This window comes from Penicillium bovifimosum, assembly GCF_028826915.1.
Source record: "Penicillium bovifimosum strain IBT 22155 chromosome Unknown utg000005l_segment0_segment0, whole genome shotgun sequence".
Lineage (NCBI taxonomy): Eukaryota > Fungi > Ascomycota > Eurotiomycetes > Eurotiales > Aspergillaceae > Penicillium > Penicillium bovifimosum.
Window position 1 is genome coordinate 2,356,105 of NW_026622714.1, and position 22,417 is coordinate 2,378,521.

Here is a 22,417-nt window from a genome sequence, read left to right on the forward strand (position 1 = left end):
CCGATTCGGGATTAAATATAAGTAGTAGAGATAATGCGCTGTCACTTGCAATTCAGATGGGTTGGCGCTGAATGAAGGGGCACCAACGACAGGGGAGAAAAGACGAAGTGCCCAGCAAAGGGACACAGCTTGGTATGGCAGAAGCGTGGAAAACGGAAAAGGCGGGCTCTAAGGTGTGACACAGACATATTAGACATAGCCTGGTTTGAAATCGACAGGTACTTTGATAGCAAAAGCACAGGCCAGCCAATGGAAAAGGCATAATTTCCCGTATAAGCGAGATGAGGGGTTGGAGGCTGAGTGATAGGGGATTGCCCAATCTGGTGACCCGTTGACCCAGGACTACCCATTGAATACCCGTATCGTGTACCCTGTTGGGCGTATGTATACACGAAACCATTCTGGCCCAGGATATGTCGGCTTTTCGATATGTGGAAGAATAGGCAAGTAAATCAGTGGAACATCGATCCGATCTGATCGACCCCGGATGAAGATCGGATCCACTATCTCCACAAGTGTCATTGGATCCTGAATTGTATACTTCTGCGAATCGTCAACATCCTTCATATGTCAATATGGCTGCCTTCGAAGGCAAAGTCAAGTTTTGAGCTTGGTGCCTTTGTATGAAGCGCTCCGGAGATAACCCCGGTGTTAACGAACCGGACCATGTGAATCCATGCAATGCATAACATTCTTCAAAGCTGTAAGTGATACGAAGAAACCCATGGATTGGATCGAATAATCAGTACGGGTGAAATTCAGGGCCTCATCTAACTCGTAAATACATCAGGCATAACTTACATAACAAATCAAAAAAGCAACGCCAACCTGCTGAATGCAAAGATGAAAAAACAGAAAACACGTCAACCAGAACAATCAGAACAACCACCATCGAATCAACAACATCGCCCCTTATTCCTCGCCGAATGCATAACCTCCTCATTAGCGCCCTCGACATTAACCCCGGGCGTCGCAAGCCCCAACCAACTCCTCCTTTTATCCCCAACCCCCAACCTAAAGCTTCCCGTCCCCTCCACAAATCCCGGGCTAAAAGGACCAATACTCCCATTCCCCATCGGCGTCCCCGCAATCGACATAGCCAACTCCGTATCTCGTCGATTCCGCTGCTCAACCAGCTTCCGCGTGATAACCCTAAAAACCTCATCAATCCCCTCCCCGTCCCGCGCACTAATTTCATGACAACAATCCCACCCGATCTCCTGGCCCCAGAACGCAGAGCTGCGCTTTGAGTCTGGGCTTTGCAGTGCTGCGGCACTAGCATTCGAGGCGCTGCCTCCGCTGCTGCCGAAGACGGAAGATCCGAATCCTAGCCCGCCCATTCCGGCGGTTGCGGTTGGGGGTGGTGTTGATGCTTGGGTTGGGTAGAGTTGTTCCGCGACGTAGGCGATTGTCCGTTCGAAGGGGACGCGGCGGTGGGAGGGGTCATCGGCGACTATATCGGATTTTGTGCCGACGACGTGGATTATTAGGGAGTCTGAGCCGTCCGAGTTGGGGGTTATGTTTTTGCGGAGTTCGCGGAGCCAGCCGGCCATTTCTTGAAAACTGTTTTCGTCGGTTATCTAGGAGATTCTGTTAGTGATTTTGTCCTTTTAGGTTGTTTTGTCTTGGGTTGGTGCATATATGGAAAAAGAAAAGGTACAGGGCGGGGGACATGATTAGACGGAAATATCCCGAGGTCACGACTCGCGATGCGGCACGGGCGTGTGGAAATGTGGGGATGCAATGCACTGACATCATAGCAGAGGAGAACGGCCTGCGCTCCTCTGTAATAAAGGCGCGACATGCTACGGAACCTCTCCTGTCCGGCTGTATCCCATATTTGCAGCCGGACGATGGTATCAGAGGTGGAATCGAGGACGCGCTTTGTGACAAACGACGCGCCGATGGTTGACGGCGCTGCGGGGTTAAATGTGTTTCTGCAGTATCTCTCCACGAGCGCAGTTTTGCCCACCCCTGTGGTTGTGGAGGTTAGAAGATTGTTCTGGGGTCTGGGTTCGTCCCAGGTTCTTGGGTTATATGGAACCTTGGTCCCTTGTCCTCCGTACTTTGGGTAGAACGTACCTTGTGCGCCGAGGACAACAATCTTAGCCTCCAAACTTGAGCTCATGTTTCCCCGAGGTTAAGGAGGCGGGAGTAAGCAGGTTGGATTCGCATGATATATTCGCAAAACAGTATGCGAAAGTCTATCCGACACGATAGGAAAGCTATATAAGATCAAAGGAGGTAGATGTGAGAGAAGTTGGAATGAAAGGCAATAAAGAAGGATAATTAATTGGGGCGGAATCAGCCGATCGCTTGCTTCCTGTTCACGGGTCACCTGCACGTGGTGAACATGGCAAAGATCAGACTCGAAATAGAAAGTGAGAAAAGTAAGGGGAAAAGTTCAATATATGAATCATACTCGGTGGTTAACCTTGGAAGTACCTACGTTATGGAGCCCCAACCTGATCTTCAAGGCAGATACGTCGGAATTCTCCATCTCCGACAACCAACCTTGTTCACATCGTCCATACTTAGACTCTGTCCTCTGACTCAATGTTCACTTCAGTCTTGTATCTCGCGTTATTAGTCTGAGCATTATTGTTTGTTTACTTCAATACTTCAAGCTCTGACTGCAAATGGTCCCCTTGCTCTGAACTGATCAGCCTTCAAATGCAAGGCAGCACCCTCGCATGAGTCAATATGAAACGCAGCCCGGGGTAGGCACGTTAGACGTTGAGGCGTCAGCATATGCAGCAAATAGAATACAATCATGGCGAAATAAGATCCACATAAAATACGACTTACAGGTCGAGTAATGATTTTCAATATAAGGCGGCTATATTGAATTCTTAATTGTATCGTGCAAAGCGCACGTACATGTAGCCGATGACTCCTAAAATCCGACCGGACCTCTTTGCGAAGGTCGTTTAACAAAGGCATGGATCATCGAAAGATAACAGCACTCTCCAGGCCAGAAATGAGAATGGGTATATAAGAAGAAGAAAATGAAAAAGACACAAAAGAAAATTGCCAAAGTGAAATTGTATTCACTCGGATCATGTATAGAGAATAGCACAACCATAACCTTGAGAAATGGCAGCGCACAGCGCTGTCACGCCGTGGACTAAGATAGCCCCTTGTGTATTTAGTGTCCGACTCTAGGAGCGACTGTCGTAGTTCTCGGCCTCCTCGTGCACCCCCCTTGCCATCACTAGAGGTGCTGGTAGGGGTTCCCTTCTCAGCGGCATTCTCGATATCACCTTGACGGCGACTGGACTCGAAACCGTACTCGGCAGCCTTGGCCTCAATCTCCTCATCAGTAAGCTTAGGCAGGTCACGGGCAGCCTTGACATAGCTGATATTTTCGCAATAACCCTTGGCAAAGATGAGATCAATCTCCTCTAGACTGCGGCCTGCGGTCTCGGGGTAGAATAGGATCATGGGGGGAATGAAGATGAAGTTCATCACGGCGAAGAATAGGTAAGTGCCCCAGGAGATACTCTCAATCATGACCGGGGTGATCATAACAACAGTGAAGTTGAACAGCCAGTTAGAGCAAGTCGAGACGGCATTGGCCTTGGCACGAGTACGGAGAGGCGAGATTTCGGCGGGATACAACCAGGGAAGGGGCAGAATGGATGCACCGAAGAAGGACATGTAGAGGAAAAGACCGAAAACAGCACCCTTCGCAGGTCCGGGTGAGTCGGGGATCAGACAGGCGAAGACAATGACCATAGAAATCATCTGGCCAGTCATACCACCGATGAAGAGCTTGCGACGGCCGATCTTCTCAATGAAGAACCAGGAGAATGTAGCGAAGATGGCATAAACAATCATGTTGATGCCACCAATGAGCATGGACATGAACTCGGTCTGGCCGAGAGACTTCTTCAGCAGGACAGGCAGGTAATAAATCACAGCGTTGCAGCCAGACAATTGCTGGGCAATCTGAGACGAAGAACCGATCAGCATACGGCGCAGGTGCTGGGTCTTGCCACCAGTAAGAAGATCGGAGTAGCCAGCGCCTTCGGCAACCCCAGCAGCCTCGATGGACTCGATAACAAGCTGCTTCTGGATCTGAGTCTCGTGGGCGTCGATCTCATAGCCACCAAGGGCAGCAAGCACGAACTCACCCTCTTGTACCTTACCCTTGGAGATGAGGTAGCGAGGTGAGTCTGGCAGGTAGTACATGCCGATGATGATGATGGCACCAAAGAAGATCTGGAAGCCGATGGGGAAACGCCAGATAAGGTCATCAGGGCCATAGGAGGCACCGAAGTCGATCCAGTAGGCGACCATTGTACCGATGGCGATGATACCACCTTCTATACAGATGAGGAGACCACGGTTGGAGGAGCGCGAACACTCGGCCTGATAAGTTGGAATGGTGGAAGTGTTCATTCCGTTGCCGATACCAGTGATGATACGGCCGACGAAAAATTGAGCGGTACCTCCATGGCCCTTAACACCAGCAATTTGAATGATGACGCCGATGATCATGACCGCAGCACCGTGCATAATCATGAGGCGACGACCCAGCTTGTCACCAGCAAACAGTGCGTACATGGCACCGACCAGACAACCAAGCTCGTAGATGGCGGTCACCAAGGCCTGCATGGTGGAGTCGTCATCGACGAGGGGCATGAACTTGCCGAAGGCGTCTGAATCGATGATACCAGACATGACACCCTCTATGATCCATTAGCAATCTGACCATCTGCACAATTAGGAAGAGTATACTCACGATCATATCCGAAAAGAAGGAAACCCATGGTAGCGATGGTCGACACCATCAGCCCCAAGGGCCTGCCGGACATGCCACAATATGTCGGCGCCATAACGAATCAAACAGATGAAGATATAACCAGATCTATACAAGTCCCGAAGGGATGTAGTCCCAGTGTCAACACGTGGGGAATGAATGGAATGGCTGGGTGGTAATAGAGGCACGCAGAGAAAGGAGAGAAATGAGAGAAAGGAGGAGAAACGCCTTAGGAGGAAGGGGGGTGGAGGGGATAGGGAGTTATTTCAATGCCTCTTTCTCCAACGGAGTCGACGAAAGTGGCAAGGAGATGCATCGTGGGGCGAATCTCTTCATGATATTTCCCCCATGCGTGTTGAGCCGAAGCATCGGGACAAAACAATGCAATCGAATCAAATAATCTGATCATTTATTGTAACTAAATAATCGAAGCCGACAGCGTCACCCGATTGAGGCATCCGCCCCACCCATATTGGTAGTTCCGTAGGTTAAACGAATCACCATGTCGTTCATGCGGAGACGTCCAGCCGAAAGCATCAATTATGGCGTGCTAAGCATTTTAGCGTTCCACACTTCAACAGTTTGCGACTCGAATGACATCAATTTTAAAACTTTTTATTCTTCTGTTATTGTTTCTTGTTTTCGATGGAGGATGCTAAGCATTGATGTTCATGATTGGCGTCCATCCTAGTGGATCTGCTCTTAGTTCAGTCACAGTGCGCGTTCAGGATCCGCCCCCGACTGACCAAACATAAAATCTCACGAGATGGATGGTACCCAGAAATTGGTGTACTCCGGACAATGTCGTCCATACAATACTTTTGAAAGGGGAAACCAACGAGAATATGCCAGAACAGCAAGGGCGAAACCTAGCCCTACCAATAGGCAAATAGGCCTTCCTGTGTGAAACAATTGAGGAAGCCCTGGCGACAATCTCAATAGTCGCAGCATACTCCGTAATTCCAGATTGTCCGATCAGCGGCATTGCGCACGCACACGGCAAACTGCGACTAGGGCTGTTGCCATACCACCGCGCCTTTCAATAGGGAAACTAGAATCGAGAATCGCATGCGAATTGTGCATTCACTCGCCAAGCCCGATCCCGTTGCTTCTCGGCGTTGCAGAAAATCAAAACGGGACTCGGGAAGCCGTTGTCCATCCCGATGATACTCGGCGACGGACACGGTGAGAAATGTGTCCGTTAAAGGACTAGTGGCGCGCTAAAAGGATCGGACGTAGATCGCCATCGTGACTTACTCGTTAGAGCATCCAGCGCATAACACCTCTCCCTTGCTCGGACGATCGAGTATTTTATTTTTCTTTGCTTGGATCAACTTCCCCTTTCCTGTGGCCCGTGGAATATCCTATCAGGCTATCTAGGGTATGGGTGACACTCGCCCATGGGCCATGCGTTCGATTTACGCCGTATATCGATTCAAGGCTGCAGCATCGTCCGATCTGAGACATATGTAAACTTCCATAGCAAAGCAGTGGTTCCACGGATCAACACAGGACAAGCATTTGGGCCAAGACACAAGACCGTAGATCCGTGTTTTAGTTTGCTCTTTCTGGCGGTTGCTTCTTTTTCAGCCCGAAATACTACATGTGATTAGAGGACACGAATTGTATGAAGTTTGATGCATTTCCCTTCAACTATGTACTCAAGACATGACACACGTCAAGTTCCAACGGGGCGCGGCCGGGGATGCTCGTGCATGAACCATTGTCTCAGAATCTTCCATCTCGGACTTTATGCTGAAAAGCCTCGCCCGGTATCCGCAATGATAGGTATCGGCGGACCACATTTGACGTTTTCTGGAACTGCAGGACGACTGACTCGGAACAGTCAAAGCGAAACGCACACTATTAGGTTGCGACCCACGAAGTACATCACCTAGGCACTTTCAGGTTGCCAAATACTAAAATGCAGCTTCTCTTACCGTGGGACGGCATGTTCGATTTTTGAAATACCGATCAAGTCTCTTGATAGCAGTATGAGTCCTACGATGCCGTGTCATTGAATTTTGACCAGTAAGCATTGGTGGCGACACGGACAGAACGGGCGATTTATCCCCCCAGGGCCCCAAGCGTGTACAAAGTGGCCAATCCATAATACCAGTGGCGGCCACGAGGCAACAAAGGCGGTTCGTGCGACCCAGAGAGAGCCCACGTTATCAACTCAGGATTGACCTACATCAGGTATTGAGGTAAATCGTTGCATTGTCTGTGCCCTTCGAGTTATGCTAATTGACTAGTTACTAGTTGATTCAATACAATCCTCAAGATTTAACTAGAATTTGAGTGTCTCCAGGTGTCCCTATCACCATGTGTACGGATGTGACTGATAGAGATGAGTTCGATAGGAAGGTTCGGCCCTCCTATGACGTCAGGTTCGTCATACTCGTGCCTGGGTCTCACGTGGATGCCCCAGGCAACTCGCTCTTCCTGCCCCATCAGTTTCTCACATTCCTTGTCGGAATGTAGGGCTGCACTGAAGATCTATGCCATGGATTGTGCTCAGTGACGGCCTTCTAGAGTATTCCTGAATGCAGCCAAACAACGATAAAGATACCCCGGTGGAAGACCGGGAGTGCGTGATGTGATTGGAGCATAATGCGTTCGTTGCTACTGGCCGGTAAGAACAGGACGTGACCGAGGTTCGATGACGATCATGAATCGACCTCTTAGATCGCTCGGAATGGACTTGGTCATCTTCGAAAAATCGACGCCACTTAGCTACTGTAGTAACTGCCGTTCACTTGAATATCGGCTTAACTCCGTACTGAGGTAGCCGAAAGCACCATAATGTGAATGAATAGTCGGACGAGTCGGCCGAGAGACTCCCCTATCGCTCCCCGCAACTTTTCATCCCCGGACGCAGTTATCCCGAGGGCCCACTCGGATTTTCCCAGCTTTGAATGACTTCCTTTCCTTTCTCTTTCCTCTGCAATAGACTGTACTCTAAACTCATCGCATTGAAAATGAGCATAGACAAACTTACAGGCGCTAAGGTCGCCGAGCACAACTCCAAAGACTCATGCTGGGTCATTGTACACGGCAAAGCCTATGATGTGACCGAATTCCTCCCCGGTATGAACATTCCCAACTTCCCGTTCGTCTGCTGTCTAGCAATTCTCTCTAACAAAACCCAGAACACCCCGGTGGTCAGAAAATCATTCTCAAATATGCGGGCAAAGATGCGACCGAAGAGTTCGACCCAATCCACCCGCCTGATACCCTGGACAAGTACCTGGACAAGTCAAAGCACTTGGGTGAGGTAGACATGGCTACCGTCGAGCAAGAAGAAAAGGCTTTCGACCCGGAGGAGAATGACCGCCTAGAGCGCATCTCCCGTATGCCCTCGCTCGCAGCATGCTACAACTTGATGGACTTCGAGGCAGTGGCTCGCCAGGTCATGAAGAAGACGGCGTGGGCGTACTACTCCAGCGGAGCAGATGACGAAATTGTAAGTTGCATTCGCATCTAACAAATCGGGATATCCATTAACATCCAATCAGACAATGCGCGAGAACCACGCAGCCTTCCACAAGATCTGGTTCCGGCCACGAATTCTCGTCGACGTCGAGCACATCGACATGAGCACAACAATGCTCGGCACAAAGTGCTCAATCCCATTCTACGTGACCGCCACCGCACTGGGCAAGCTCGGCCACCCAGAAGGCGAAGTGGTCCTCACAAAGGCTGCGCACCAACACAACGTAGTGCAGATGATCCCCACCCTCGCCTCATGCTCCTTCGACGAGATCGTCGACGCCAAGCAAGGCGACCAAGTCCAATGGCTACAGCTCTACGTCAACAAGGACCGCGAAATCACCCGCAAGATTGTCGAGCACGCCGAAAAGCGCGGCTGCAAGGGTCTCTTCATCACCGTCGATGCACCGCAACTCGGCCGCCGCGAGAAGGACATGCGCTCCAAGTTCTCCGACCCCGGCTCGAACGTTCAAGGCACCGGCGATGATATCGATCGCTCGCAGGGTGCCGCCCGGGCCATCTCCTCATTCATCGACCCCGCACTCTCGTGGAAGGATATCCCTTGGTTCAAGTCTATCACACGCATGCCGGTCGTGCTGAAGGGCGTACAGTGCGTTGAAGACGTCCTGCGCGCCGTCGAGGCAGGCTGCGACGGTGTTGTCTTGTCCAACCACGGAGGTCGCCAGCTCGACACTTCGCGGTCCGGTATCGAGGTGTTGGCTGAAGTCATGCCTGCGCTCCGTGAGCGCGGCTGGGAAAAGCGCATCGAGGTCTTCGTGGACGGTGGTGTGCGTCGTGCAACGGATATTATCAAGGCTCTGTGTCTCGGTGCGAAGGGTGTCGGTATTGGACGGCCTTTCCTGTTTGCCATGTCGGCTTATGGGCTTGAAGGTGTGGACCGTGCTATGCAGCTGCTTAAGGATGAGATGGAGATGAACATGCGGTTGATTGGTGCTGCTTCTGTTGAGGAGCTCAATCCTAGTCTGGTTGATACCCGCGGGTTGATGGGTGGACACTCTGGCAATGCGCCTTATGATACCCTTGGACTTGGTGCTTATGATCCCCTCGAGGCACCGCGTTTCAACGAGAAGCCCAAGTTGTAGTTTAGTGTGGAAGTGTTGATATTTCATTGTTTGCTGGGAGTGTCCGTGTCGGTCTGCAGGATGGTATCGTCTGGGCATATGAACATTGAATCCACGTACATGTCTATACCCATGCAAAATGTACAAATTGGGTTTTTTTTCTCAGATCAAGCTTTTCTTTGTATTATAGACTATGGCTGCCCTTCGGTCCAGTGTCTCGGGGAGCAACACTCGCGAGAACCCGCCTCTTGATATGGGTTGACCCCCCTAACTAGGGCCTCAATATAACGTAGTATTATAAACAACGATCGCAACGCAAGCTATTCACACTGGCCACGGGAAGAAAAGACGAATCTCATAGATAAAAGACCCTCGGCTTATTCCCCAGTCGCCCACTATCACGATACATGCAAGCAGCATTAACCATCCACCCACCACCAAGATTCTCTCCACCCCAAACATGGGCCCATACAACGCCCAATATCCCATATCCAACAACCCGCGCTGCGTCAATCCAGGCAGTTAAATCGAACATATCACGCAGGAAGCCCGCAAGCGACGAGAGGCGACTGTAGCGTGCGCGTGACCGGCGCGAAGCACAGAGCCGTTCCCAAGCTCTCTGGGCTTCGTCCCAGAAGACAGGTTCCTGGCCGGCAGATTCATGGACGTGGCCGAAGACGTGAAGGGCGGGACGGACACGCCATGATTCTGCTAGTAGGTTCGGACACCCTGTTGAGTAGACGGGGGACAGGTCGAGGTGGGACTGGGGCGGGGTATGGGTGACAAGGATGTCGGTTTCTGGCGGCACGGTGCCGGACCAGGCGTCGTGGTGAGGGGGGTATGTGAAGGCGTGCTCGGGGCCGAAGGGGACGATGGCTGGGACTTGGGGGGCGCCGTAGATTGTCAGGGAGCGCGCGCGGGGGCTGTTGAGGGGTGTTGTGGATGAGGGTGCGGATGTATCGGGGAAGGACAGCGTGACGGCTGAGTGTTGGAGGTAATGGATGTCGCCCCAGTCGATGCGGGACGGCCCGTTGAGCTCGTGAAGGGAGTGGATGGATGCTGACGAGGAAGAGACTCCTGCGAAGGGGGAACCTGGGTCTTCGCGGTCCTCGTCTAGTCGTGACCGGATGTCGAAGTAGCTGTCGTGGTTCCCTCCGATGGCGACCTTGTATGGATGAGGGAGGCTGCGGAGCCAGTCGACGGAGGCTTGGATTTCGCGTGCTGAGCCATCGTTGCTGAGGTCGCCGGCGTGGATGAGGAGGTCGCCGTCAGGTACCTCTGGCCATTCGTGGGTGTGGGTATCGGAGATGCAGACTACCCGGATTGGTTGGGTGTCTGGCGGTGGGAGCCGAGGAGGACCACGTAGACGGAGTAAGACCTGGTGTACTGGGTAGAGTAAGGCCACCAAGGGAGATGCGACAAAGTAGTCGGGGATCGGGCGGCGATTGAAGGGATTGGCCATAGTTGGGGAGGAGGCCAAAGTTGGAGTCCGAGGTTCCAAGTGAATGTTGCGAATCCACCGAGATTAAAGGCTTACCCCAAGCGTGGGGATCGTGACATCAGGACTGCAGTCGATCTTTGTCGGATTTATTTCAAATTTTGGGTATATTTGAGGTGAATATAGTCCAGGATAGGATCAAAAAGCAAAGAGACATAATCATAAGAACATTCAATCACATGGTCACTTAGGTCACTGTATCAGCATCAACGTCTCAGCTTTGTAGCGCGTACTTCTCATGTGCTTGTGTTTTGCCCTTAGATGAATGTACGAGCGACCTTCTCTTCTTCTTTCTTCATTGCTGTCCGTTAAGTGTTATATAGTCGTCTACTCATCTGCTCATCTGCCCTTTCTAGGCTATTTATTGTCTATCTCGATGCGTCGATATTTGCCACCACGACGTTGTGGCTGCTTGCGGAAGACCATCCCACCCCTCTATCGATCTTAATCTTGAGCATCATCTTCTTTCCTCCGACATCGTGAGCTGATTTTTACCCGCTAAATCTTGTGGGCTTGCGATCGGATCGTCGTTCTGGACCATCACTTTGGCCCTTCGTGCCTTACCCGCCATTTCCATCACCGAGTTCTTGGTTTTTTTCCCTTTCTTCACAATCTTCCTCATCAACGACTTCGAATTCACATATACCTATCTCCATATTTCCCGCCCTGTCTCTACTTCAGAGTGAAACAGGTGTACATCTTAGACCCTCCATCCACCGCCTCGAAGTTCCGCTGGAGCCAACCAAAAGCCAGTGTGCCCCGCCTCTCAGCTTGACCTCCCAAATCTCCACACCATGGAGGGAGTCGATCTTACCCAGGCGATGCTCAACAAAGGCAAACAAATGGCAAACGTCGCTGGTTCAACTGCCAATGGCAATGGTGGCAAGAAGAGAAGAAAGGGAACCGACTTGAAGCCTATCGTCACTAACGAAGGAAACCCTGCGCCCGGCGCACCCACAGACTCGTATGTATTGCAATGCTTCTGACAGTGATTTCAGTACTAACATACTCTCTACGATAGTACTGGCGCTGTTCCACAGTCAAACCCTAAAGCATCCGCGTCGCGCTCATCTTCCTCATCATCCGGCGAAGAAATGGAGGCTACTGCGGAAGAGGAGGATTCTGAAGATTACTGCAAGGGTGGATACCACCCCGTCGCTGTGGGCGAAGCTTACAATAACGGTCGCTATATCATCGTGCGCAAGCTCGGTTGGGGTCACTTCTCTACAGTGTGGCTGTCGCGGGATACAACCACCAACAAACACGTTGCGCTAAAGGTGGTGCGCTCCGCCGCACACTACACGGAAACTGCGATCGATGAAATTAAGCTCCTCAACAAAATCGTTCAAGCGAAGCCCTCTCACCCTGGTCGGAAGCATGTGGTTAGTCTGTTGGACTCATTCGAGCACAAGGGACCCAACGGTGTCCATGTTTGTATGGTGTTCGAGGTGCTCGGCGAGAATCTGCTGGGTCTTATCAAGCGTTGGAACCACCGCGGTATTCCCATACCGCTGGTGAAGCAAATCACGAAACAAGTGCTGTTGGGTTTAGATTATCTCCACCGCGAGTGCGGGATCATCCACACAGATCTCAAGCCGGAGAATGTCTTGATTGAGATTGGAGATGTCGAGCAAATTGTTAAGGCGCATGTGAAGGAGGAAGCTAAGAAAGAAGCCAAGGAGAAAGAGGATAATCGGAATGGGCGACGACGACGACGCACACTGATCACAGGAAGCCAGCCGCTTCCCAGTCCGCTCAACACCAGCTTCAATGGTTTCGATTTCAAACACAGCTCCTCCAACTCGCATAGTAGTCTCAGCCAGATCGTTAACGAATCTGCAGGTGAGTCCCTTTTGGAGGCATTTTACACCACGAACATGCATGATCTAACCCCTCTCCAGCATCTACTGCAGAGACCCCATCTATGAAAGAGCTCCTGGGCGTGAAGGAAGAAGAGCAGAAGCAGAATCAGCGAGAGAAGACCGCGTACGTGACTCCCTATCATCCTGGGTTGGGTTTCATGATGAGCGCTCGAGCTAACAATCTACATTTAGTGATCTGTTGGAGCGAGAGGTTTCTGGAATTTCTCTTGACAAAGGATCCTCTAGCAAATCAGTAGAAGAGGAAATCGACGCCAGTATCATTTCTGTCAAGATTGCGGACTTGGGCAATGCTTGCTGGGTCGGTCATCACTTTACCAATGACATTCAGACTCGCCAATACCGCTCCCCCGAAGTCATTTTGGGTTCCAAATGGGGCGCAAGTACCGATGTCTGGAGTATGGCATGCATGGTAAGTGACGTGTGCCCCCCACGGCTGAGTGAAAAAAAGCTAACTGTTCAGGTCTTCGAACTCATTACTGGAGATTACCTCTTTGATCCCCAATCAGGTACCAAGTACGGCAAAGATGATGATCACATTGCCCAAATAATTGAACTGCTCGGTCCCTTCCCCAAGTCACTCTGCTTGTCCGGAAAATGGTCCCAAGAAATCTTCAACCGCAAGGGCGAATTGCGCAACATTCATCGACTCCGTCACTGGGCCTTGCCCGACGTCCTGCGAGAAAAATACCACTACTCGATGGAGGAAAGCATGCGTATCAGTGAACTTTTACTGCCGATGCTGGATCTCTCGCCTGAGAAGCGCGCCAACGCAGGCGGCATGTCAGCCCACGAGTGGATGAAGGATACTCCTGGTATGGATGGAATAGATCTGGGCATACCTCCTGGAACACGCGGCGAGGGGATCGAGGGCTGGGCTAGTGAGGTCAAGAAGCGATGAAGGTGACTTTTATCGTGACCTTTCATTTGTTCTCTTTCCCTAGCCTGGATGGGAAAATCCCTCGGGTTCTTAGTGCGGACATGCCCTTATGGCGATGATGTGAGTTAATGATCTTTTTCCTCCTTCCATTTACGGATTGACGCTGGTCGGCTGTTGTCTTTTACTATTCCTTCCTCGATGTCTTCTTTTGTCCTATTCTGGTAGTTGGAAGGTGTTTTCGCCGTGTTCGTATGGAAAGCCTCTGCCTTTCGCCCCTGAAGTCTGATCCTCCTCCATGTCATACCTCTCCGATAGACTGGTCGTTTCTCCTCCATGCTCACATTTCAATGGGATGGTTCTCTAGTCTCTTGTCTCCTAGTCTATGAAGTCAACTTTGTCTTTAGATCCCGCTATTAGACGGAGTTATGACCAATGGCATGTGTGTCCCAATGCCCATACCACAGATTTGAATCACTATGTACGCTTTGAGGCAATGAAAAGTCAACCGTAATCAGAATAGGAAGTTAGGTTGTACACAGATCAAAACATAGATTGTTCTGCATCCTCATGCTCATGTTTACCTATTCATCCCTTCCCTCGCTCGGTAGCTGGCTAGGAAACCACCCATAGCGAGAGAAGTCAACATAAATTTCGCCCATGCTGTCTCTGGTAACTTCGACGCCTTCCAGCGCGAGAGCTTCAGCCTGACGCTCGGCGCTCCCGGGTCCACTGGTATTGGCGTCAGCCAAAACATGCCCATGGACGTAGAAACGACCGACTCGAGTCAGAAGAATGGTACTAGTGGACATGAGACTAGATCATACGCCCAAATGGAACTTACCGATGTGATATCATGCCTTTGGAATTGATCACCCGCTGCCACGGTACAGTACTTGCGTTGAAATGGGCACCAGACTCTGCGGACGGAAGGGACTTGAGACACACACCGACTTGGCGTGGGCGCTGAGCTGTATTCGAAGGCTTATGGTTAGTATGTCTAAGACACTAACCGAGGGACATCCGTACGTTCACCGAGTAGGCGTGCGATATGACCATAAGAAGTCACTTTCCCCCGGGGGACTTCTTGGATAGCCCCGTAAACCGCGTTCGCCCACCACTCGGCTTCTTCCGAGCGTGGCATTGTTGTGAAATAACGAGTTCGATGAATAAAGGTTAGCTATGCATGAAAATTTCAATAATGCGCTTTACATGGTTAAATTGAAGCCAAGTCGCGTTCACGCATTGCTCACACTTGCAAGGCGCCAGTCACCATACTGTACAGTTCGGACAAACCTTATTCCGACATTGATAAATCGCTGAGCTCGACTTGCACCATCTACGTTGTTATACATCCCACATACCCCCACAGCTAACCGGAACCATGCCCGGCTCACTTGCTGAATATCTAGCAAAGAACTATCTTACTGCAGATCCAGCTATCGAGCGACCAAAGAAGAAGCGCAAGAAGACCAAAGCCATCGACACCGCAAGCTCCGGCCTCATCATTGCCGACGATGACCCACCGGACATCCGCTCCACGTTAGGAGTTCAGAATCAGGACGATGAGGATAGACCCTACTTCGAGACATCAGCCAACACAGCAGAATTCCGCCGCACCAAGAAGTCAAACTGGAAGACGATCGGAGGACCCGCGCCCGGTCAAGGCGGAAGTGAACAAGCAGCCGCCGATGCAATCCTCGCCGATGCAGCCGCCGAACGAGCCGCTCAGCAAGATGCCGATGACGACGAAGCGCCTATGATAGAAGATGAGGACGACGGCGCAGGACGCATGGAGTCCGGAGCCCGAGCAGGCCTCCAAACAGCAGCCCAGACCGCCGCGATGGTGAAAGCCCAAGAAAAGCGACGCAAAGCCGAAGAAGCACAGTTCCGGGACCCCGCCGCAGCGAAAGAAAAGACACAAGAAACCATTTATCGAGACGCATCTGGTCGAATCATCAATGTAGCCATGAAACGCGCCGAAGCCCGGCGGGCGGAAGAAGAAAAGCGCGTTCAAGAAGAAAAAGCACGCGAGGCCCTCATGGGTGATGTGCAGCTGAAGCAGCGCGAGGCGCGACGACAGGAATTACAAGATATCAAGGCCATGCCGGTTGCCCGCACGATCGAAGACGAGGATATAAATGAGGAGATGCGGGCGCGTGATCGGTGGAATGATCCTGCTGCAGAGTTCCTGACTGCCCGTCGCGAGAAGGGTGCTAGTATGACAGGACGGCCGCTCTATCAGGGTGCCTTCCAGCCGAATCGGTATGGGATTCGGCCGGGACATCGGTGGGATGGGGTGGACCGTGGAAATGGGTTTGAGAAGGATTGGTTCGCAGCGCGGAATAAGAAGAGTCGGCTTGCGACTTTGGAATACCAGTGGCAGATGGATGAGTAGGTGGCTTGTTATGCTCTCTGTCCCAGTGTCTGTCCATCTTGTTTAATACCCATATGGGGTGCTGGCCGCCCAACGAAATGATTCTGCCATATTGATGCCCATTCTTACGCATTGTAATGTCTTCATGTACAACATACCATGTACTGTGTAGAGATCTACATCTAGTGCGTGTTATCATTAGCCGATGTCAAAACTTTGGTTTGGCCTGGTTTTGTAGTGATTTTGCTTTGGGCAATAGGCCATACTACAAAATAATTTATAGATCAGAGTCCGTACTGTGTGAAGCATTAGGAAGCGTAGAAGCGGATATTGCCATCTCGGAGATAAAGGGTTGCCAAGGTTGCTACGGGATTCTGGATGTTTACCCCAAACAAAAACTTCCCGCCCTTTAAACCATCATCCTCCACCCACTACAGATTCATTCTTTGATCGCCACGATGGACAAGCGCACGGGAGAAAGTCCAATGGACTTCGAATGGCAAACAAGAGCCCCCGGCGATGTTACTTCGCCCTTCTACCAGATTGGAGCGCAACATGACAAGAAACGTTCGTATGCCCCGATAGGCTAGGAGCTGAACGAGGACACCTGCCATCTCCAGCCCTCTAACAATCTTACAGGAGCACATAGTGTATTTGATTCTCCCCAAAAGCCAACGCTACCCTCCCTCCGTGAACCAAACTCGCAGCCCTTCCTCTTCTCACAGCCTCAACAACAACCCGCACCATTATCACCAAAAGCCAGATTTGGCCAACCTGCTTTCCAAACGCCGCGCAAGTTAGAAGTGGATTTCTCATCGGGCGCAGAAAACATGTCATCCCCAGAATACGCAGATAACGAGGATACACCCGAGCAGCAATCCAAGCCAGGGAGGGGAACCTCTGGGGTATTCAACTTTCACGGCCGGAACCCGCAGAGTCCAGGGCGAGGCGAGATCCCGCGCTTGACTCATCATTCGAACGCAGCTTTGCACCGCATACAAAAGAAACGACGCAGAGACAAGGAACTCGGTCGAAAAATACGAGTCGACACCGACGACGACAGCGACCCAGACCGGCCAAGCAGTAGGGAGGGGAAACCGGTGAAAGCCACGAAACAAGGGAAGGGTCAACAGGGCGAGGATGGTCCTTCGCGCATGTCTACTTGGTCTGAGTTCTTCAGCATGCTGGAAGCACATCCGAATGTCCCCGCCATTATCTCATGGTGGGCCCAGTTGGGGGTCAACCTGTCTCTGTTTTCTCTCGCTGTATATGTGGTCTTCGGATTTGTGTCGGCCATCCGGGGGAGTTCGAGCAGGCTGCGCAAGAGATGTCAGATACAATCCTGGCCGACATGGCTGTCTGCACAAAAAGCTACGTGGATAACGATTGCGGACGCCCCAGTCGAGCGCCGGCTCTTGAGACCATCTGCGAGAACTGGGAACGATGCATGAACCGCGATCCGGCGAAGGTTGGCCGCGCCAAGGTCTCGGCGCATACGATGGCCATCATCATCAACAGCTTCATTGATCCCATCAGTTGGAAGGCAATTGTGAGTTTCTCTGCGCAGTTATAATTCAACATACCTACTGACACGTACCCTAGCTGTTCTTCCTTGCAACTATATCCACCGTCACCGTTGTTAGCAACTGGTCCTTCCGCTCATTCAGACATCGTTACCAGCAACAACACTACGCACAACCACCTCAGACCCAGCCCATGCACCCTCAGCTGCAACACAACCCTTCCTTCGGGTATTACGGACAATCAGACCCTCGGCAAACCCAGGCCGTCTATAACGAGAAACAAGACCAGCCCCTGATGCTCGAGAACCGGGCGATGGACTTTGTGACCGAGCGCAGCCGTGAGCGCGAGCAACAGCTCCGGACCCCAAGCCCAACTAAGCGTAGATTCGCATAAGTGGCGGCTCGTTATATGGACTGGGTCTGGTCGGCGTATTTGTTTATTTGGCAGCATAACCAGCGCGGATTGCTGTTTGAAGGGGATCTGGATTAAATTGGTACTGGTGTTTTATTTCATACCATCATCATGGTGTTTTCATTTCTTGTATGTGATTTTTAAGGTTCTTTTCGGGCGGCTAGTATATGAGTTTCTCGGCTGTCCTTTGATATTCAGTTACTGGGTTCACTTGCTGTAGATCTTGTTCGGAATCCAGAGCGCTTATTTTGTACTTTGATCTAGGCATCTTTCCTCTCCAAACCTATACTCAGATCGAGCTTTAATCTGTGGAAGGAAGGTTCAATCATCAGGACTAGACCGTCAATAATGTGTCTCTTATCATCTTATGTTAGCGGCCTACTCCTGGGCTGTCCATCTGTGGTTCGCCCGCCGATGCCGAGTCGGCGAACTTACCGGGCCGGGGGCACTCGGCCATCGGCCATCGGCCGCTGTGGGACTTTTTGTCACGGCATCACCCGATGTAAGACTTGCTTCCGTGGAATATCTCATCACTGATCAGATATGTAGTCCAGAGCAGGACCCTCATTCGTTGGCCTCTCCTGCTAAACTCAATCGCAGTTCCTAAGGACGGCAATGGAGGTGGCTCTGATCTTGACACTCGGCGAATTGTTGACTCGTTCAAATGCATGTCGGGCAGCACGCGTCTATTTGATATTGGCCGAGCTCATGAAAATTTCATGTTGATATTGCACAGTTCCTGAAAGGACTTATATATTTCCACCGTATGCCGTTACTGTCCATTTACATAGAAAACTTCATCATCAAATCTCCTTTTGTTCTTCTCTGCTTCTGCATAGCCTCGCATAATGCACCACGAATCCCAAATCAACCCAACAACGTGTCCAGAGGGCGGGCTCACCGGCTACCTAGTCGTGGGAGGCAGTTTCAGCGCTATAATGGGTGGCCTCGGCCTAATGAACAGCATCGGCATCTACCAAGCCTGGATCTCAACACACCAACTATCAGCGCACAGCGCAGGCCAAATAGGATGGATCTTCGGAATTTACAATTTCCTCGTGTTCTTCTGCGGTATCCAAATCGGGCCAATATTTGACATCAAAGGTCCGAGGCTACTTATGTGGCTTGGCACAAGCCTACTCGTCCTCACTTTCATCCTCATGGGCTTCTGCGAGGAATACTGGCACTTCTTCGTTGTAATTGGCATCCTGGGAGGAATGGGAACTTCTTTCATCTTTATTGTGCCTGTTGCCAGCATCGGGCACTTCTTCTTCAAGCGCCGCGGGGCCGCAACAGGTCTCGCCTTGGCTGGGGGCAGTATTGGTGGTGTCGTCTTTCCTTTGGTACTGCTGAATCTCGCGCCACGTATCGGGTTCGCCTGGGCTAGTCGGGTCATAGGGTTGATCACGTTGGTACTCTTGGTCATCGGGTGTCTTCTTGTGCGAGCGAATGCTCCCCCTAAGGTCTTGTCGTCGCCTTCTTTGAAGGTTTTTCTTCCTGACCTCACGATTCTCAAAGATTCTGTTCTAGCACTTACCACACTGGGTGTGTTTTTTATTGAGTGGGGATTTTTCATTCCGCTCGAGTACATTGTCTCGTACTCAATTGCCAGTGGCATGTCACCTCGTCTGTCGTATTTGATGGTTGTGTTTCTGAATGCGGGATCTTTCCCTGGTCGTTGGCTTCCAGGGATCATTGCTGATCGTATTGGTCGGTTCAATACATTGATTCTGACAAACATTCTTTGTTTGGTCTCGGTATTGGGTATCTGGATGCCCGCCGATGGCAACGTTGTCGCCACTGTGATATTCTCAACTGTGTTCGGATTTGCCAGTGGGAGTAATATCAGTCTCGTGCCGGTCTGTGTAGGAGAACTGTGTCCTGTCGAAAACTATGGGAGATATTACACCACTGTGTATACTATTGTCAGTTTTGGGTAAGTCTCTCTCTCATTGCACATTCCTTTGTTAATCCATGTGTGGCTAACGTATTGCTTTGTTAGAGCATTGACTGGCGTTCCCATTGCCGGGGAGATCATTCATCGCTGCCAAGGACAGTACTGGGGGCTGATTGCTTTTGCTGGATGTGCATATGCAGCTGGACTTAGCTGCTTCATTGTTGTTAGATTGCTCCAAATCAAAAGAGGCAAATCTGGACAGAAGGTAGAGGCGTCGGTGTTTAGCCCTGACATGCCTATGACGAAACATACCGAGCAGCCAAAGTGTACCTGACTTAGATACAATAAAAAGAATACAAGATACATTGTCAGAATATACCTATGAGGTCAAGAATCCCTTTCCTTAATGACTTAGCATCCATTAGGTTGTAACTATGGAACATGTAGGGGCAACTACTTGGCATTTGACCTCACTCGCCTCTTTGTACCTGAATCCTGCGAGGTGGTAGGCCGATCAGCCCCATCAGATCGAGCTCATGGGGCTCAAGTAAGTTCTATGGTAGGTCTAATGCTAGTCCAGTCTTGTCTGGACTCAGGAACAGGAACGACAAAGTGAAAAACAGGGGGCAAACGTTGTTGTTGCCATCCATACTGACGTAAATTTGCCATTTGCCATTTCTGCGGCAATGTATAACTCTCGGTGCCTCCGTACATATTCATTGTATTAAAGCAAAGACAGACGGCCGTTTTGTGTCACTTGAGTTCTTTAAGATTTGTTTTGGCCTCAGCACTGAAGATATATAAACACCACAGCGGACATTCAGGATGAGCTCAACCAACAACGGCAAACGGAACCTCATCATCGTTTCAAATCGCCTGCCGGTGTCTGTAAAGAGGGTCAATGACAAGTTTGAGTCCATAATCTCAAGTGGTGGTCTGGTGACTTCCCTTTCCGGACTGACCAAGTCCACCCAGTTCCAATGGTTTGGCTGGCCAGGCATTGAAGTCAGAGATTCAAAGGATCGTGCGGATGTGGAAAAGAGCTTGGAAGAGCACAATGCTGTTCCCATATTCCTCGACAGCACCCTGGCGCATGAACACTATAATGGGTTCTCAAGTAAGTGCCCTGCCCTAACGACATAACCCATGCTAACCTCTAGACCGCATCCTCTGGCCCATTCTTCATTACCAGTCTGGTGTAACTTTTGACGATGGTCCATGGCAAGCATATAGACGGGTAAATGAGCTGTTCGCAGATGCAGTTGTGGACAGTGCAGAGTCTGGAACGCTGATCTGGGTTCACGATTATCACCTCATGTTGTTGCCCGAGCTTCTCCGCGACCGGCTCAAGCAGCGCGGTAAATCATGCCCTATCGGCTTCTCCCTCCACACACCGTTCCCAGCGAAGGACTTTTGGAGGAACCTTCCTGTAAGAACACATCTTATCGAGGGCTTGCTCTCCAGTGACTTGATTGGATTTCACACGGACGAGTATAAACAAAATTTCATCGACACCTGCGGTAGTCTCGTGTGAGTGTTAGCCCTATTCCTCACATACAACCCGCACCAATTAACACCACGCTAGTGATGCACGCACCGAGATTCCCAACCAAATCCAGTATAAAAAGCGTCTTATCTGCGTCGGAAAATTCGTTGTTGGTATTGATCCCCAAAAGTTCACTGACACTTTGCAAAAGCCCGAGGTTCAAGAGCGAATTCGAAGCCTCAAGGAGCGCTACAAAGGCGTCAAGGTAATTGTAGGCGTCGATCGACTGGACCACATCAAGGGTCTCACCCAGAAGCTCAATGGCTTCGACGCTTTCCTCGATGACCACCCGGAGCTGCAAAATAAGGTGGTCCTGATTCAAATTGCCGTGCCAAGCCGCGAAGATGTAAAGGAGTACAAGGAGCTTGAAACGGAACTGTGCACATTGGCTGGAAAGATCAATGGCAAGCATGGTAAGTCTCCTTGTGCAAATACCAGACAGATATACTGACCAGCCAGCCACCCCTGAGGGTACTCCGCTGCTGTACATGCATCGCTCGGTCCCATTCAACGAATTGACGGCGTTGTACTCTGTAGCCGATGTATGCCTCCTAACCTCTACCCGAGACGGAATGAATCTCGTTGCGTTCGAGTACGTGGCCTGCCAGCAAAATCGCCACGGCGTCCTCGTTCTCTCGGAGTTTGCTGGTGCAGCGTCGTTCATGACGAATGGTAGCATCCCCTTCCATCCTGCCAATAAGACACAGATGTCCGAGGCACTTTACAAGGCGTTGAATCTGCCAGAGGACGAGCGTAGGGCAAAACACGAGCATCTCCATCACTTTATCAATGCTAACACGAGGTTCGAAATCCTGTTTCTGTCTGGTTATCATCAGCTGCTGACCCTTGCAGTGCGAAATGGGGCGAAACCTTCATTGAAAAGCTGTCTGCTCGTTGCAGACGGCCAGAAGACCCATGTTGATCTTCGATTGTTGTTGAGGTGACTGCATAGCGAGACTCGAGCACCGGAAATAGAAAGCTGCCAGCGATGCCATAGGAAATCAACTTGGTTCGATTTGCAAATTTCCGGGGGAAGTCGTAAGCTCTCATTGAAGAACGAACGAAGCT

The 22,417-nt window shown here is 50.9% G+C and overlaps 10 protein-coding genes across 10 annotated transcripts; 6 read left to right on the plus strand and 4 right to left on the minus strand.

Annotated features, from left to right (window-relative positions):
• Nucleotides 1-896: 896 nt before the first annotated feature.
• Nucleotides 897-2,128, minus strand: N7515_006069 (Rab family GTPase; the record flags this gene model as incomplete). The annotated part of the gene is made up of 2 exons (XM_056666813.1): nt 897-1,580; nt 1,754-2,128. The coding sequence occupies 2 exons, from the start codon at nt 2,126-2,128 to the stop codon at nt 897-899; spliced, it is 1,059 nt and encodes a 352-aa protein (XP_056520409.1).
• Nucleotides 2,129-3,161: 1,033 nt separating this feature from the next.
• N7515_006070 (putative MFS monosaccharide transporter) lies at nt 3,162-4,841 on the minus strand (the record flags this gene model as incomplete). The annotated part of the gene is made up of 3 exons (XM_056666814.1): nt 3,162-3,214; nt 3,264-4,694; nt 4,748-4,841. 3 exons carry the CDS (start codon nt 4,839-4,841, stop codon nt 3,162-3,164), a joined length of 1,578 nt encoding a protein of 525 aa, XP_056520410.1.
• Nucleotides 4,842-7,746: 2,905 nt separating this feature from the next.
• Nucleotides 7,747-9,360, plus strand: N7515_006071 (L-lactate dehydrogenase (cytochrome); the record flags this gene model as incomplete). Its single annotated transcript, XM_056666815.1, has 3 exons — nt 7,747-7,855; nt 7,918-8,231; nt 8,284-9,360. The coding sequence occupies 3 exons, from the start codon at nt 7,747-7,749 to the stop codon at nt 9,358-9,360; spliced, it is 1,500 nt and encodes a 499-aa protein (XP_056520411.1).
• A 334-nt stretch (nt 9,361-9,694) lies between these two features.
• Nucleotides 9,695-10,801, minus strand: N7515_006072 (metallophosphatase domain-containing protein; the record flags this gene model as incomplete). The annotated part of the gene is made up of 1 exon (XM_056666816.1): nt 9,695-10,801. One exon carries the CDS (start codon nt 10,799-10,801, stop codon nt 9,695-9,697), a length of 1,107 nt encoding a protein of 368 aa, XP_056520412.1.
• An 830-nt stretch (nt 10,802-11,631) lies between these two features.
• On the plus strand, nt 11,632-13,618 carry N7515_006073 (serine/threonine-protein kinase; the record flags this gene model as incomplete). The annotated part of the gene is made up of 5 exons (XM_056666817.1): nt 11,632-11,801; nt 11,859-12,679; nt 12,739-12,823; nt 12,892-13,129; nt 13,181-13,618. 5 exons carry the CDS (start codon nt 11,632-11,634, stop codon nt 13,616-13,618), a joined length of 1,752 nt encoding a protein of 583 aa, XP_056520413.1.
• A 560-nt stretch (nt 13,619-14,178) lies between these two features.
• N7515_006074 (MGMT family protein) lies at nt 14,179-14,738 on the minus strand (the record flags this gene model as incomplete). The annotated part of the gene is made up of 3 exons (XM_056666818.1): nt 14,179-14,395; nt 14,439-14,565; nt 14,624-14,738. The coding sequence occupies 3 exons, from the start codon at nt 14,736-14,738 to the stop codon at nt 14,179-14,181; spliced, it is 459 nt and encodes a 152-aa protein (XP_056520414.1).
• A 240-nt stretch (nt 14,739-14,978) lies between these two features.
• On the plus strand, nt 14,979-15,992 carry cwc26 (putative cell cycle control protein (Cwf26); the record flags this gene model as incomplete). Its single annotated transcript, XM_056666819.1, has 1 exon — nt 14,979-15,992. One exon carries the CDS (start codon nt 14,979-14,981, stop codon nt 15,990-15,992), a length of 1,014 nt encoding a protein of 337 aa, XP_056520415.1.
• Nucleotides 15,993-16,429: 437 nt separating this feature from the next.
• On the plus strand, nt 16,430-17,888 carry N7515_006076 (putative nuclear envelope protein Brr6; the record flags this gene model as incomplete). The annotated part of the gene is made up of 4 exons (XM_056666820.1): nt 16,430-16,538; nt 16,611-17,193; nt 17,373-17,520; nt 17,574-17,888. 4 exons carry the CDS (start codon nt 16,430-16,432, stop codon nt 17,886-17,888), a joined length of 1,155 nt encoding a protein of 384 aa, XP_056520416.1.
• An 866-nt stretch (nt 17,889-18,754) lies between these two features.
• On the plus strand, nt 18,755-19,846 carry N7515_006077 (uncharacterized protein; the record flags this gene model as incomplete). The annotated part of the gene is made up of 1 exon (XM_056666821.1): nt 18,755-19,846. The coding sequence occupies one exon, from the start codon at nt 18,755-18,757 to the stop codon at nt 19,844-19,846; it is 1,092 nt and encodes a 363-aa protein (XP_056520417.1).
• A 782-nt stretch (nt 19,847-20,628) lies between these two features.
• N7515_006078 (trehalose-6-phosphate synthase) lies at nt 20,629-22,271 on the plus strand (the record flags this gene model as incomplete). Its single annotated transcript, XM_056666822.1, has 5 exons — nt 20,629-20,920; nt 20,964-21,333; nt 21,389-21,762; nt 21,809-22,151; nt 22,202-22,271. 5 exons carry the CDS (start codon nt 20,629-20,631, stop codon nt 22,269-22,271), a joined length of 1,449 nt encoding a protein of 482 aa, XP_056520418.1.
• Between the last annotated feature and the right edge of the window lie 146 nt (nt 22,272-22,417).